Source organism: Oryza brachyantha, chromosome 10 (assembly GCF_000231095.2).
Source record: "Oryza brachyantha chromosome 10, ObraRS2, whole genome shotgun sequence".
NCBI lineage: Eukaryota > Viridiplantae > Streptophyta > Magnoliopsida > Poales > Poaceae > Oryza > Oryza brachyantha.
This window is the reverse complement of record NC_023172.2, coordinates 2,667,669-2,683,053: the sequence shown is the minus strand read 5'-3', so window position 1 is coordinate 2,683,053 and position 15,385 is coordinate 2,667,669. Positions and strand designations below refer to the sequence as shown.

The 15,385-nt window shown below is 36.0% G+C and overlaps 2 protein-coding genes across 2 annotated transcripts; both read right to left on the bottom strand.

Annotated features, from left to right (window-relative positions):
* Positions 1–942: 942 nt before the first annotated feature.
* On the bottom strand, positions 943–3,502 carry LOC102704088 (40S ribosomal protein S20-1-like). The gene is made up of 3 exons (XM_006661598.2): positions 3,265–3,502; positions 3,053–3,166; positions 943–1,298 (listed from the first exon to the last, which is right to left on the bottom strand). Exons 1-3 carry the CDS (start codon positions 3,398–3,400, stop codon positions 1,156–1,158), a joined length of 393 nt encoding a protein of 130 aa, XP_006661661.1. The 5' UTR covers positions 3,401–3,502; the 3' UTR covers positions 943–1,155.
* A 3,141-nt stretch (positions 3,503–6,643) lies between these two features.
* Positions 6,644–11,049, bottom strand: LOC102703807 (chloride conductance regulatory protein ICln). Its single transcript, XM_006661597.2, has 8 exons — positions 10,796–11,049; positions 10,572–10,695; positions 8,563–8,680; positions 7,796–7,855; positions 7,666–7,725; positions 7,499–7,581; positions 6,950–7,026; positions 6,644–6,844 (listed from the first exon to the last, which is right to left on the bottom strand). The coding sequence occupies exons 1-7, from the start codon at positions 10,954–10,956 to the stop codon at positions 6,955–6,957; spliced, it is 678 nt and encodes a 225-aa protein (XP_006661660.1). The 5' UTR covers positions 10,957–11,049; the 3' UTR covers positions 6,644–6,844; positions 6,950–6,954.
* Between the last annotated feature and the right edge of the window lie 4,336 nt (positions 11,050–15,385).

Here is a 15,385-nt window from a genome sequence, read left to right as displayed (position 1 = left end):
AATCGATGTGAGCTTTCTATTTGTGCAAGTGACTCGGATGTTGGTCATAAGCTTTGAGAACATGGAGATTACTGCTCGGTACTGCTGCCCATTACATTCTTTTCAACCCATGATAAGAAGAAAGCATGTACAACTACTTGTGCAATTGTCAAAAAGAAATAGCATGCAGGAACCACATCTGCATTTGTATATATCTCAACCATAGACTAAGCTTTCGTTTAAAACACTTAACACAAATGACTGAAGAATGTTTTGGCTGGCTTTCATAGATGGCATTGGCTCCAAGGTAGAGGTGGACAAAAAGCTCGTGGCTCGTTAGCTCGCTCGACTCATGATAAACTCGGCTTGGCTCGTTTCATTTTTCTAACGAACCAAGCTAGCATTTTAGCTCATTAGAGATAACGAGCTAGTATGTTAGCTCATTAGAGATAACGAGCCAGCTTATTATCTTAACGAGCTAGACCGAGCCGAGCCGGACTGGCTCGTTATCCACCCCGGGGTCCACGAGTTCTTCAGGCAAGGGCGTAAGGGCGCTTTGATCGGAAGACTTCCAGCTGCAATTGCTTGGATGCTCGAAGCTGGAGTCTTCTCAGGTGAAGGCAGTGCTTTGGGTCGGTGTCGGTACCCTAACAATGTCTGGTCAGGAGGGATCAACCGTATTTACAAATTGAATTATTTCATGATGTGTGTAATACGATATCCATATATGGACAAAAACAGAAACAGAAACGACTCTTGATTCGGAATTTTTCATGACGGTTTTCAACCCCTATTCATGAGAGCCGAACAGTAATATTTCATTACTGCACCTTCGGCAAATTTGTCATTGGCTTTTCCTATATTGCAATGATAATGATAATCTTGCTGGCATTTTTACAATTTTTTGGTGTCAGCTGTACAATGGCAAAAGGATAGGGTTCATCACGAGGGTCAAACAAAAGGTGCCAAACAAAATTTCAATCAAACACCAAATTTGTGGTTGAAGCAAAACTGGCAAGTTACATCTCTTACATGAATAGATCCATAACATCCACGCAAATATGAAGACCAGAAACACTAAACCAGTTGGATGTCCGTTACACTCATGGCAATCGGAGCTGAGATTCTAAGAAGAAGCAAGACAGGTAGGTCTAAGGTAGTGCTAATTTGGCAGCATTACACATCGGCGATCGTCACCTCAACCTCAACACCAGGCTCGATGGTGATGGAGGTGATCTGCTTCACAACATCTGGGGAGCTGATGAGATCAATCACCCGCTTGTGGATGCGAAACTCAAAACGGTCCCATGTGTTTGTTCCTGGTCAGGAAAAAAAGGACAAGTCATGATAAGAAAACCCAACCTATGAAAGTTTCGCCAAGAGATGCCAAAAAATACCCTAGCTATGCAACTAAAATTCAAAGTACACTTTCTAGGCTCACCAGCACAAACTGACCTGAAGATATTTATGAAAGAAAATCGTTAAAGATAAAAATAGCACACATAAGGATATCAATAACAAGTTACACATCATTTACAACGTGCAATTGGTCATTCAGTTAATTCACAATAATAAATTCCATGAAAACAAAACAAGCAATTCCACCCAAATGAGGGTAATTTTGATCCTTTAGTTAAGTTAGTCATGCAACCATGTCCTCTTTTGCCATGCAAGCTTCTCCTGACATGGCTTGAGTTTCTGATTGCAAACATTGGTGCAGAGCTCCGATATTGTTTAATGTTTATCAATAGATTCGTTCCCTAACACAACACTATGGAACCTTCTTAGGCTTGGTGCCAAGAGGATAACTAGTACCTAGAAAACTTAGGATAGAAAATGTACGCTAAACAAATTGAAAATTGTATTCCATACGGTGAGAAATATATGATATTTGACTTTTTCCAATTGACCATTTGAAACTTCAATTACCAATAAATTTCAAAAATAAGTCAGTTGGCTGCCTAAGAAACATTTTAGACCGGACAGAGCCAAAACTAATATACCTAGCCAGCTCTGGGACCAGCCAGTAGTACTGCTAAATTATCAACCATACTCAACAATCAGGATGCAAATGGACCAGCCCAAGAACCCACTTATAGGTTATTTAACTAGACTAAATTGTGTTTTAATCACTTAAATAACCTATAACTGGGTTCACAAGCAGGCCCACATGCATTCCAATACACAGTTACATTGGAGCTATCAAGTCAAACAATACTAATCCACGTGTTTTACCAACCTCCTATTTGAACAAGATCATATTGAACATTCTTAACTTCAGAACATTTATTGGCAATCTTTAAAACTGGCATGAAAAATCAAACTAAAATTGATGAAACGATGGATATTATGCCCTATTAACATACAATTGAATGCGTCAAGGCATAGGTTCTTCTGAGTTTGGCCTCAGATCATTCCTCAACTGGAGTGAATAACATAGGGTTGACCTAGTATTTTATAGTCTGACAGTGCATTGCTTGTTATCGTGCTCCCCACACATCACGATTCATGGCATGCTTGGATTGACAAAAAAGAAGGCAAACTAAATTTACTGACCCCAACACTCCAACAGTAACCCTTTATCCAACAACTTGCTCTACCATGTAGTTGACTAAAAAACTAAAGCATTAATCTGCCAGTACTACTTTGGTGTCACAAAGTTCTTGGTAGAGGTTGGTACCAATAAGATTGTCTTTAGTTTTTTAGATTGACGAATAAATGTCATAGATACCAGAAAGTTAACTAATGACACAGCAATAACACTTGGTTAACTACTCTGAGGCAAATATTAACTACGAAGTTGGCTCAAAATTCAAATAGATTTTAGTAATTAATTCCAATCGTCACACATTGCACAGGACTGACCAGGAGCACTAATTTAGCCCAGTATAAACTATATAGCTTAACCAAGGAGCTATTTTACTCATCCATACATTGGCAGCTCTCTCCACCAATCCATTACCTAGTAATCTAGACAAATAAGTATCCCCCATGAAACAAGGAATACAGCAATCCTAAGAGCAAACGGATACCATCTCAATGAACACATACTATGGTTGCAACAGATCAATACCTTCTCCGCACGGGGACTTGCGGGTGGTGATGTGGAGCACCTTGGTGGGGATCCTGACGGGGCCCTTGACGCGCAGCTGCTTGTCCTTGGCGCCCTTCACCAGATCGGCGCAAACTGCAACCGCAAGCACCCGAAAAAAAAAATCAGCTTCGCGATCCGCAATCAGCACCGAGCAGACGCCGGAGCAAAGCAGAAAAGATTGGATTCTTTACCCTTCTCGAGGTTCTTGACGTTCTTGGAGGAGAGGGTGATGCGGATGCGGTTGAGCTGCAGATCCCGCGCCTCCTCCATGCCGAGCTTCCCGCCCTTCATCGCGCCGCCGGCGCCGTAGACCGCAGCCGCTGCCATGTTGGCTGGTCTCGCTTCGAGTTCTCCGCTCGGTCGCTCGGGGTGGTGCTGGTGCTCGTGCTCGGCGACGGCGGCGCGGGTGGCGGGCGGTAGGGTTTCGGAGGGGGCGGGGGGTGCTCGCCGGCGTTTTTATAGGAGATGGTATGGGCTCGGCCCAACTATAACAAGGCTGTTAATGGGCTATCCGACATCCTCATTAGTTACTCTTATGATTTTATGTCCTCTCTGCCTACGAGACGGAATGCAGTAAGGACAAGTTTGTTATTATTATAATCTGCATTATTGTATCATAAGGATGGGATCATGCGAACAACCAATGGTAAAGTATTTGTTTTATGCCACTCCTTTTCTACTCCAATCCAACACAAATGAATCAACGGTTAGATTTATTTGGTACCTACTAATATCTTATACCTCTTGGTACCTTTTCAAGTCCTATAAAATTATTCTACTATATTATGATAAAAACAATATATTTGTTTTCAAAAATAAGATTTGACGTTTTATATATAAGAAACAAATGTTTCATATATGAGAATTGAGAAATACATGTCTCAACTAGAATTCAATTATGTTGCACATTTAATTTTTTATGTTCCAATGAATCTTTATTAAATATTGCATTCGGTATTATTTTGATATTTTAATAAGTATTTTCTAATGTTTCACTGGCACATTTATAAATGTTGCACATACTATTCTTTGATGTTTCAGCAAGTATATATTCTAATGTTTTAACGGTTACAACCCAAGGATTATTGTTTGGCTTATTTAGACAAAAAAAGTCAAATAACATATTTAATAAAACTTTTATGTACATGTTCTTATCTTATCGATCTAAAAGCAAGACTGAAAAATAAAATACAATAAAAAGGTCCCCAAATCTACTCCAAATTTGAAAATTCAAATTTTGCTAATAAGCATAAGCGGAAACAAAAGGATGGGTTCAATGTTTTATACATGATACAAAATTGTTTCAATTAAAAAATATAGTTATATCATTTTCATAAAATGTAATCATACAAAATGTTGTTTTCATATTTAATTAAAACTAATATAATTGTGAAATTAAATCCTGGATTGGATAAGTGTTTAGAAAAATAGCTTACATGATTGCTGAAAATAATATTAGAGGGGTGAGAGAGAAAGAAGAGTACAGCATGAAGCAACAATATACATGGTTACCATGGATCGCAGCGCATAGAGCAGGAGCTGTACTGCAGCCCGCAAGGGTGGGCGTTGCGTAGTTCTGTCTAAATTCTCACCGTTCGGGTGGGAGTTTTATTTATTTTCATCATAAAACAAATGTAATGGTCTGCATTACAGTGTGCTCTAATCATGTCTAAATACTAATCCCACTATTTTTTTAATTTAATATCATTAACTTTTAGATATATATTCGAGCGTTCATTCATTAAAAAATTTATGCAAATATACAAAATCATAAGTCATGCTTAAAACATCTTTGCTAATAAATCAAATAATAACAAACTAATTCATAATTATGTTAATTTTTTAATAAGACGAATGATCTAACATATCTAAAAATTAACGACGTCAAATAAAAAAAATAGATGAAGTACTATATGATTCTTTTCCTTACATGCAGAAATAACTTTTTGTCCTATACCACGTAAAAAGGAATTCTTACAAGTGTTAGCTCCCTTTGTCCAATAACACGAGACCATGGGGACATTTCTTTAGAGAATGATTGTTTGAGATGAGCAATAAGGCCATCCCAATTCCCAATGCTCCAACATGGGCAGTTGTCTTAGGCCATTCACAATCCATAACAGTAGATATAGTTTCTATAAACTCTCCATCATCAAGAAACTAGTACTAGACACTACTCTTTCAATGCAAACACCACTATTCCATACTTCAATTTAATACTACTTATCTCACATGATATCTTAGATGTTGTGTAGAAACCATGTCTCATGCAAGATATGGTTTCATTCTCATTCCTCATTTATTCACTTGCCACATCATTTTTTATTTTAGGTGGCAACTTATTTAATGCTATGGATACCATACTAGTCATTGAGTTGGGAATGACCTTTGGCTGCCAGCTTAGAGCAAGTTCAGTAGTATAGCCAACTACTAACTCCAATTTATCTATAGTCAATTTATACAATAATACATGGTTTCCGTGCTGTAGCTAGCTACAAATTAATAGTCCACCACTCTCTTCTCTCTTTTGTCTTTTAAATATGTTTATACTTAGCTTATAATCTACTATTGTACCTATTCTTACAGCCGAGTTGACGTGTCGGCTAGGGTAGTAGCTCAAGCTCACGCATTGTTTGCCACAAGAGTCCAGCGTTGTGTCGCAGATGAGACCACAGGTTGGCAGCTCAGTGCCACGCGTTGGGCGAGCCATGGTCTCACGAGTGGCTCGGGGGTTTGGGAGAGTCCTGGCTTTCACAGAAAAAGTTTTTTTTAAAAAAAAATTTGCTACTGATTTTTTTTCTAAATTGCAAACATACTACAGCTCCAATTTTCTAGTGACAGTTTTATAATAATATTTTAAATAAGTTATAAATTTACAATTACCCTAGAAAATAATGGTGCTACCTTTGTACTTTTAAGAGACGACGCCATTTATTTCTTGATGTGTATAACCATTTGGTACTCATATTTAAAAATGTTATGTAAATATATGAAAATGTAATTTATAATTAAAAACATTTAGTAACAAATCCCACCACAACTAAATAAAAGATAATCATGTAAGTTTTTTTATTAACACAAATAGTCAGACATGTATCAAAGAGTCAATGATATCGTCTATTAAAATACGGAGAAGACGTATTCCAAAGAGCCCTTTCTCATGCTTGACAGAATAACAATTAGCTCCAAAGCAGTCTCCCTCGTATGACAAAGTTCTCTACCCTTTGCCTCAAATTGTGAACAAAAAAAAAGAACTTTTGAGTTATCTTTCTCAACTGGAGCAAAGTTTTATCACTACCACAACCCCCGGTCAGCAAAGCCATCTTTAAGGGTCACATAATACTTTCCGTAATAGTTCACTTCATGATTCAATGTATTAGTACTGCAAATCTTCCAATGTACCGTTGCACCAACATAACACGGATTCCACTAAACAACCCACACAGCAAGAGCAGCTAAGAGAATGACAGTGAACACCGGGCTAAGAATAAGGCAATGTTCGTTGCTCAGCTATCAGCACACATATTTGGCTATAAGAGATGTAAAAGTATCAGATAATTAAGCTAAACATACAAGGTATGCATGTTTTCCATGGGAAAATAGCTTGGAATATGAAGTTACAAGATCGTACATGTATTTTTACAAAAGACAACGCATACAAAGACATCCAGGATGCTTTCAACTTACATTTTCTTGACCAATAGCAAGACCTTTTGCTCTCGCACACATTGCCATTGATGCAAGTTTACAAGGTGGTCCAAATGAGTTAATCTGTGATATCTCAAAAGCATAAGACAATAAAATTAAATCTTCACTGCAAACAGTCATTGGTGGTGTAGAACAAACTTTCCTTCAAATAAGAAAATAATAGAGCACCTGCACTAGTGTCCATTTCCACGTGTGTCATGTTCTGCTTCCTCTGCGTCCTCAAAACGTTGATCATTTATCTGAAGCTACATAAACACATCATGGGATTTTTGTTTGAGTTAGTTCATGAGTTTGACCAGGGAAACGAAAAAATAATTTTATCTGAATTCACAGATCAAACTGTCCGGAGAATCAAAACTTTGATGCCTACAGGCCATAAGAATGGAGTAGCACTATGAATTATGACGGTAAATGGATGAAATATACCTTAACATATTTTGTTACAAAAAAAAGAGATTTACAGATAGTCATATTTGAGAGGATGCCATTAGCCCATTAATGATTCATATATAGCATGATGCCTTAAATAGGTTATTCTGCCAACTCTCTCAGCATGTACATTTTGTGCTGTCTTCGGATATGACTGTCTAGCCCAATGTAAAGAAAAGAAAAAAAAAACTTACAACCAAGCCTTAACAGAAGAGTCTCATTCAATTAACTTGTTTAACATAGTCATTTAAAGCAGAAAACTTCGGAATAAAAAAGTCCACAGCATACCTCAACTACAGCATGAGTAATATCATGAGCATCCGTTTGACCTATTGGGTTGACATCTGAAAACTCACACTCAGCATCACTTCCTGAATGTAAGAACAAATATATAAAAAGTTTGCACAACATTTGGCAGAACATGCAACAAGAATATGAACAGGGAGAATGCTTACCATCAGTCATATCTTCATCACCTTCATTTCCATGAGCCCAGCCATTCTCTTCATCACTCTCTGGCAATTAAAAAGACATACATCAAATAAACAACATTTTTAATAGCCTATTATTACCTATACAACTTACCAGCATTAGGATCAGGGTTCAATTCAGCACAATGTGAGAATGCCTCAAAGAGTCCATCCACTGAAACTCTTGTCAAAGATCCAAGATAAAATGGGAATATAATAGTAGAGGATACAAAGTTAACACAAAATATTAGAACTCAATTGTCGACACATATAGCATTTCAAACAGTTAGAAATACAAAATAAATCTGCCATAATGATCTGCAGTATGACCCAGTTATATAGGAGCAACATGAAAGTGTTTAAAGCCTGGTGACATACTAGAAAAAAAAAAGTTCAATATTTGGCACTTAACAAAAAGCACTTAAAATTTTAGTTTCAGCCCTTTAGTACCATTCTTAAGCACACCCACGAGAAAATCGCCATGCATATTCTACACTAACAATCCTCCTAAGTGATTCTCCTAATACGCAAAGAGTTCATTATTGATAAGCTATTGATCCCAAGAGAGAACCGTTTGTAACAGAATAACAGAAGACAGACAATTTTTACTTGTAACTTGTAAGTATAATATTCTAAAACTAAATGATCATTCAAGGGTAAAGATCCATTGTTCAAGAAAAAACAAACCTAATGACTATTAGTCATTACAGTCATGAGAAAAAAAAATAATTTCTGTCAAACAAAAATAGAGTATTAAAAATGATAGTTCCCTGCAAGTAAATCTGCACCCATTTCAAAATTCATTTGCAACCATCCTTGCTAGAATTCATAAAAGGAAAACAAATAAATACATCAGACAATTATTAGCTGTAAAAAGGATACACTGACAAGGATTAGATGGTATGATACGCATCTCAGTGACTTTTGCTAGATCTATTTCCCTATTTGCTTCGGAATCTGATTCATCAGACTCCTCATCAGAGCCATCTTCTGTCTCAATCTTCAAAAATCAACAAAGGGAATAATAAACACTGGAATCAGATTATAAAGGAGTATCATGCATAATATTCACATAGTATTACCTACATAAGAAGACACTCAAAATAGAGTAAGAATCAATCGTCACATGTCAAATTTACTAACTACATCAACATGACTTCTCAGAAAGCAAAATTTAGCAGCTACAGGGGCTGTAAACAAAACCCATCCTAAAATTTACAACAAAATTAGCATATGATAGGGATGGGTGCAATTCGCTTCGTGGGTACCCATTGAGCCACTCTAGTTTAGCTAAATGAGTTAAAAACATAATTTGCACCAGGGAAACTGAAATTAAATTGATTTAACAAGTAGATTGTGTCAATAGGTACCCACCGAACTGAAGGAATAAGTCTTGGCTGGTTGGTCTTGGTCTTATGGTGTCCTTCCCTTGCTTTTCAGTTTTTATAGGACAGCATCTCCACTTTCAGTTGGGATGCTCTAGGACAGGTTGTTAGGATGCTCTAGGACAGGTTGTTGGGATGCTCTAGGACAGCATCTTTTAGACTAGAAGCCAGCTATAAATATGTATCCAACCTCCTCCCGGGAAGGTATGGCATTTGGTGATAAGTAAATAGAAAATTGTCCCAAGTTTGAGTGGCATCCTCTCATCAATGAGAGTAACCATTGAGATACTAACATCTGGTATCAGAGCCAGAGGTCTCGAGTTCGAGTCCTGGCTGGCGCATAATTAAATAAAATAATTGCAGTGCCCACTCCAATATTCCACGCTTGAGACTTGATGGGGTCTCGCGTGAGGGGGAGTGTTGGAGTGTATAAAGTGAATTGCCCGCCTTTCTCTATTAGCTTAGGCTTTTAGGTGCAACTGGCTGGTGCATGCAACTTAACACGAACAACCTATGCCCAACCCTACCATACAAGACACATATGGCATATCCATACTTGGATCACTCCAAGTTGAAACATTATGTGCCCATTCTATCAAGATAACAAAAGGACTACACTTAATAAATCACGTTCAGACATCTTTAAACTATTTGCTACTATGCTTGTAGCAGAATCAACATCAGTGGTGTTTGCTGCCTACAAATTGAAATCTAAGAAGGCTATAAGATCAAAAAAAAAAAAGCCAAACAAAATAAGCAATTGCAGTGCAACATACATAAGCAAAGGAGAAATAACTTGGTCATAGTGTTATAGCATGTAGTTGCATTACTGACTTAGCAGCCAAACACAAACAAACTATGCACTATGCAACACCAGAAATAGATGTAATCCAAAGCAAACATTTATCTAGAAGTTCTCTTGAAAGATACTCCTAAGTGCAATAAATAAGCCTACATGGCTACATTATCTGAAAACATGAGCTATGGACCATGCCATAATCCAAAGAGAATTAGCCCAGGTGGACTTGAAGCACTTCAAAGTCCAACAGTAGGAAATCTCAAAAGTATTGACATACCAAATCATAATAAAGTAGAGTTTTTCCTAGAGCTACTACCCTAGTGTCTTATGTATTTGAAACCAATAGCGGCTGATAACAAATTAAAATAACACACATCATAAAATTGAACTAACAAGCTGTACCACATGCTCAAGCTAAAAGCTAGCAATACTCCACAATTCAAAGAGAATTTAAGAAATAAAATCGAACAAACAACATAACCATAAAAACGAGCTATGTTAAGCCAATGTGTTCAGCAATCAGTCATGGTAATCATCATTACTAGCTGAGACATTAGTCTATCAGTGAATCCAGAAATTAAATTAACAACTAAATCATTAATGAACAGAGGAAGTATCCTCGTACAGATTACTCCAATCGGCACGTGTTTCTCAAATCCTATCACCAATAAAACCACAAGCTATCGCAAACTATTGTGCGACATTACCTGCGTGTAGATGCAAGGGGAAGGGTACGCCTCTGGATCGCGAGACACAGCGTGGAGCGAAACAGCAAGGAAATCCACCGCGTAGCCCTTTCCCTTCTCGACCTCGCTAAGCCAAATCACCCTCCTAGCTCAATCCACAGCCAAGCAGTCAAGCACGCACACGCTCCGCGTCAGAGGCAATGGAGACAACTTAGTTTGGGGGGAGGGGGAGAGCCTGGTGCTACCTGGTGGTGATGAACAGGGTGCCGGCGGGCTCCGGCGTGCGTGGGCCGAGGGCTACAGCTGTGGCGCGCTCGACGCGGACGAGCTCCTCTCCGGCGGCGGCGTTGAGGCGAGGGGCGCCATCGGCGGCGATGTCGACAAAGGGATAGAGGCCGAGCACCATGGCTGTGGGCCTGTGGTGGATGGAGAAACGAGCGGCTGTGGCGAGCACCGGAGCTAGGGTTTTGGGCTTTGGGGGGTTTTCGCTTTTGGGAAGAGCAATTTTACCGGGAGAGTCCTTCAGAGCAAGTTAAATAGTATAGCCCAACTATTACCTTCAATTCGTCGACAATTTAGGGCCCTTTGAATGAATCACAGGAATAAAAAATTGGACGAATAAAAAATATATAATTCTGACAAGAATATAAGAATGTGTTTGGTTTTAGGGATGGGATGGGTTGGGACAGAGCCAACCCATCCCTAACCCTGTTTGGTTGGTGGATGGGTGGAATGGGTTGGATCCAGGAAAGAAATATTTCTCCCAGATCTAGGTTTAACCCATCCCACCAAAACAGTGGGATGGGTCCATACCAGGACGACTACGACGTACAGAGGGGGTGTTCATTTTATTTATTAAATTTATTTAAAATATATTACTGGTATAAATATATATTCAATTACTTTATTTTATGTTATTCATATATTAATCCTAGTATTTAATATTTTATTTTTGATATGAGAGGTAATATTTATCCCATCCCATCCCTTCAACCAAACAAAAAATAGGTCCAACCCATTCCATCTCATCCCTTCCACTAAAAAAACAGAGTCCAACCCATCCATCCAACCAAACAAAAAAATGAAAACAACCCATCCTACAATCCAGGATGGAGTCAACCTAACTCGCCTCGTCCACAAAACCAAACACATCCTAAGTGTAAAACAGAGGATTGCAAAACACAGGAAAAACATACGTATGACCTTTTAATTGGACCACAGGAAAAACACAGAAATTTGAGGAGAGATATAGACTCAAAGGATTTTTTACATGAGGTTCAACCTCTTGTTAAATTTCCTCCAAAACTTATATAGCAAGATGCATTCCATAGGAATTTCATAGGATTTCATAGGATTTATTTCTTTGATTCAAAGGACTATATAGAAAAATTTCCTATAGGAATGAAATCCTTTAAAATTTCTATGAAATTCCTTTGAATCAAAGGGGACCTTAGTAGCCAATTTATATATAATGCTACCTCTGTTTTATAATATAAGATATTTGACTTTTTTGGTTGTAATGTTTGATCATTCGTCTTATTTAAAAATTTAGTATAAATATAAAAAATGACAAGTCATGATTCAAGTTCTTTTGATAATAAAGTAAGTCACAAGCAAAATAAATGATATTTCCATATATTTTATAAGACAAATGATCACACATCGCAAGCAAAAAAGTCAAACATCTTACATTGTGAAACGGGGGAGTAGTTGCCTATAAAATCTAGTAGTCAATTCATATATAATAGTTTCCTATAAAACATTAACTTTTTAGCTGGCTATAAATCAGTAACTCACCTCTCTTCTCCTCTTATCTCTTTAAAAATATGCTTATAGCTAGCTTATAGGCTGCTATTGTACCTGCTATGAGAAGGCACAGTATCATGTATTAAATTTTACACTAAAAATTTACTATTTTTGGTATTTTTGTTACTATTTATGGACCATAAAATTAATCTTTTGGGAAACTTCAGGCCGCACAGACTACCTATCACATATCTTTTATTCCACTAAAAATCAGAGGAATATACATAGGGAGTGTAATCATGGTATAAATATAACTAATCTCAGTACCCATGGTAATGTTACGGATCAATTTAATAATGCACATAAGATAATATAAACTATTTTAAATATAATCATATATAAACTAAATATTCGAATTTGTTGTTTATCAAGCATTTATTAATCTGATTATTTAAACAAACTATACTAGCAAACTATCACTTAATAGTGTCTACGGTAACTTTATATAATTAATTATAGTTTAGACTATATTGTAATAAATTATATGTTTTCAAGTTTGGGCCGTAATGGTACAAATTGCAAGGTCAAGTTATATATTGATTTTCAGGAACGTTGTAACAACAAATATATATATATATATATATACTAATTTCAGAATCGGTACAAATATCAAGTTCTTACTGTCTAACATTACAATATCAACAAATAAGTTTAATTAAGTAAATTATTCACACTATCTAATATTAACATAAAATTTAGACTCTATGAAGCTAAACTTAATGAAAACAACTTCATAGAAATATGAGTTGTGTCATATACAAATTTATGTCTTCCTATAATAAATGAAAACTTGTTGACGCTTAACAAAATAAGTGTGCAACAAGTAATTCAAAGTCTATATTTATATGTTAAAAACACATTTCGTCGTGGATGCTTATGTTACATAAAACAATATTTAAATCAAACATTAAGCGATCATATAATACCTAGCAAATATTTATCGCACGATTTTTTTTAATTTAAGAAAAATATGACATTTTTTTAAAAAGTGAAATTACTAATCATATTTTCATTGGTTGTATTTCCAGTTAATTATTATCAGGAGATGCACATATCTTTCAATAATTTAAAAAATATTCTATAGTGATGCACAGATAAAGAAATTTACTTATTTCACATAAAAATATGGTGCTAAAAATATTTCTAGAATATTAGACACTTATTCCTATTTACCAGAGATTTATCTCTAATATTATTATTAGTGATCGATTATTTGGGCATCCAACATTAGTAGTATCAATGTTATGTTTAGCGTACCTGTAGCATTACGTTGAACACGAAATTCTGGTATCATTGTCGGTGCTCTAACGATGTTATTAAAAATTATAGTTAACTTTGATTCTAAAAATATGAATTGCATTTTTGTAGAAACTATATGATAAAATAATTATAAATTTATTTTTAATAATAGTAATAATAATATTTCCTTCGTACGTGACAGAGAAACACCTCGCATGGAGAGACACTACTTGTACCATAATTGCCATATTAAAAAAACAACGCCTGTTAGCCTCTCTGTCCTTTTATCTGCTATACAAAGATTTTTTTTTATCTCTTTACACATTCTCATCGTTTTTACAAAGTTTTTGTCATTCTTAATTTTTATGTGTAATGTTTTGTGTTTTTTAAACTTTCTCATTTTTTATGTTCCTTTCTACCCTATCTCAAATTTTTTGTGTGTGTTTTTCTCTACACAGAATAATTTGTGTGAACTTTTTGTATTTTTTTTCTACACATTCTCATTTTCTGTGTTTTATACACAATCTGAACTTTAATTTTTTTTGTGTTTTTCTAGACAATCATTCCTACTCATTCTCAAATTATTTTTTATTTTTCAAAAACAAACTTATTTTTTTACTATTGATACGTTCTCAAATTTCTCTTTTTATGTTTTTTCTAGTATTATATTCTTAAATTTTTGTAAGTGTTAAAAATTATGTTTTTTCTATTCCTATGTTCTTAAGTTTTTAAATCATGTTAGGAGTTTATAGATTTTTTCTGTGGTTATTCTTGAGCTTAAAACATAATAGGAGTTCATTTTCAAGTTTTCAATGACCATATGTCACGTCACATAAAATGTCTACGCACTTTTTCAAAAATGCCCTCCCGTAAGGGTTGGGTATATATTTGTATAAGTTTATAAAATATAGTTTTGTAAATATTTGAATAAAATAATATATATTATTAAAATAAAAGTGATTATGTTGTTCGTTAGTCCATCTGAATAAGTGAATGCGCAACCAAGTCCACCTTAGTTGGAAAAAACCTCACTTCTGTTCATAGGTGTTAGAAGTGCAAATCCTCAATCTCGAAAGCTAGTTCAGTGTCATGGCCAGAGAAGAGGCCCGTGTGGAGCTCTCCGTAGAAGCGTCCGACGTGCTGGACGAACACCGGTGACCTAACATCCATGTATATTCCCAGATCAACGTGCATTTTATTTTTAAAACTTGTTTTAATTTAGTTAGTTAAAATTAACTTGACCAGTGCAATGAATTAACTTGACCAGTGCAATGCACGAGCATTTTTCTAGTAAAGTCTAATATATATATTGTTTCTAATTAGAAAGATATTTTATAACATAGGGAAACTCTATAATTGGTAAGATATTTTCTAATTTATAAAGTCTATGGTATATGAAATATCAGCATAAGGAGATGTGGAGTTAGTCCTAGCCGTCTAATCTTATGAATATGATTTTAGTCATCAGATTTAAAGAAAAAGGAATGAATAATATAGAATGACTAAAACATGTTTATGCACTGTAGGGTAGATTGAACTTACAATGAGTAAAACATGTTTATGCACCATAAGATAGATTTAACTTATATGTGAAATTCCAGATGAAAAGCCTAGAGGGGTGAATAGACGTTCCTGAAAACACTTCAAATTACGACGGTTAAATGGGCCGGACTATCCAGTAACAAGGACCGGACCAACCGGTTGGCTCTCTCGGGTTGAACCCGAGAGCTCTGGCTGGACCATCCGGGTATGAACAACAGAGCGTCCGGTTAGGCAAAAGAAGGATTCAA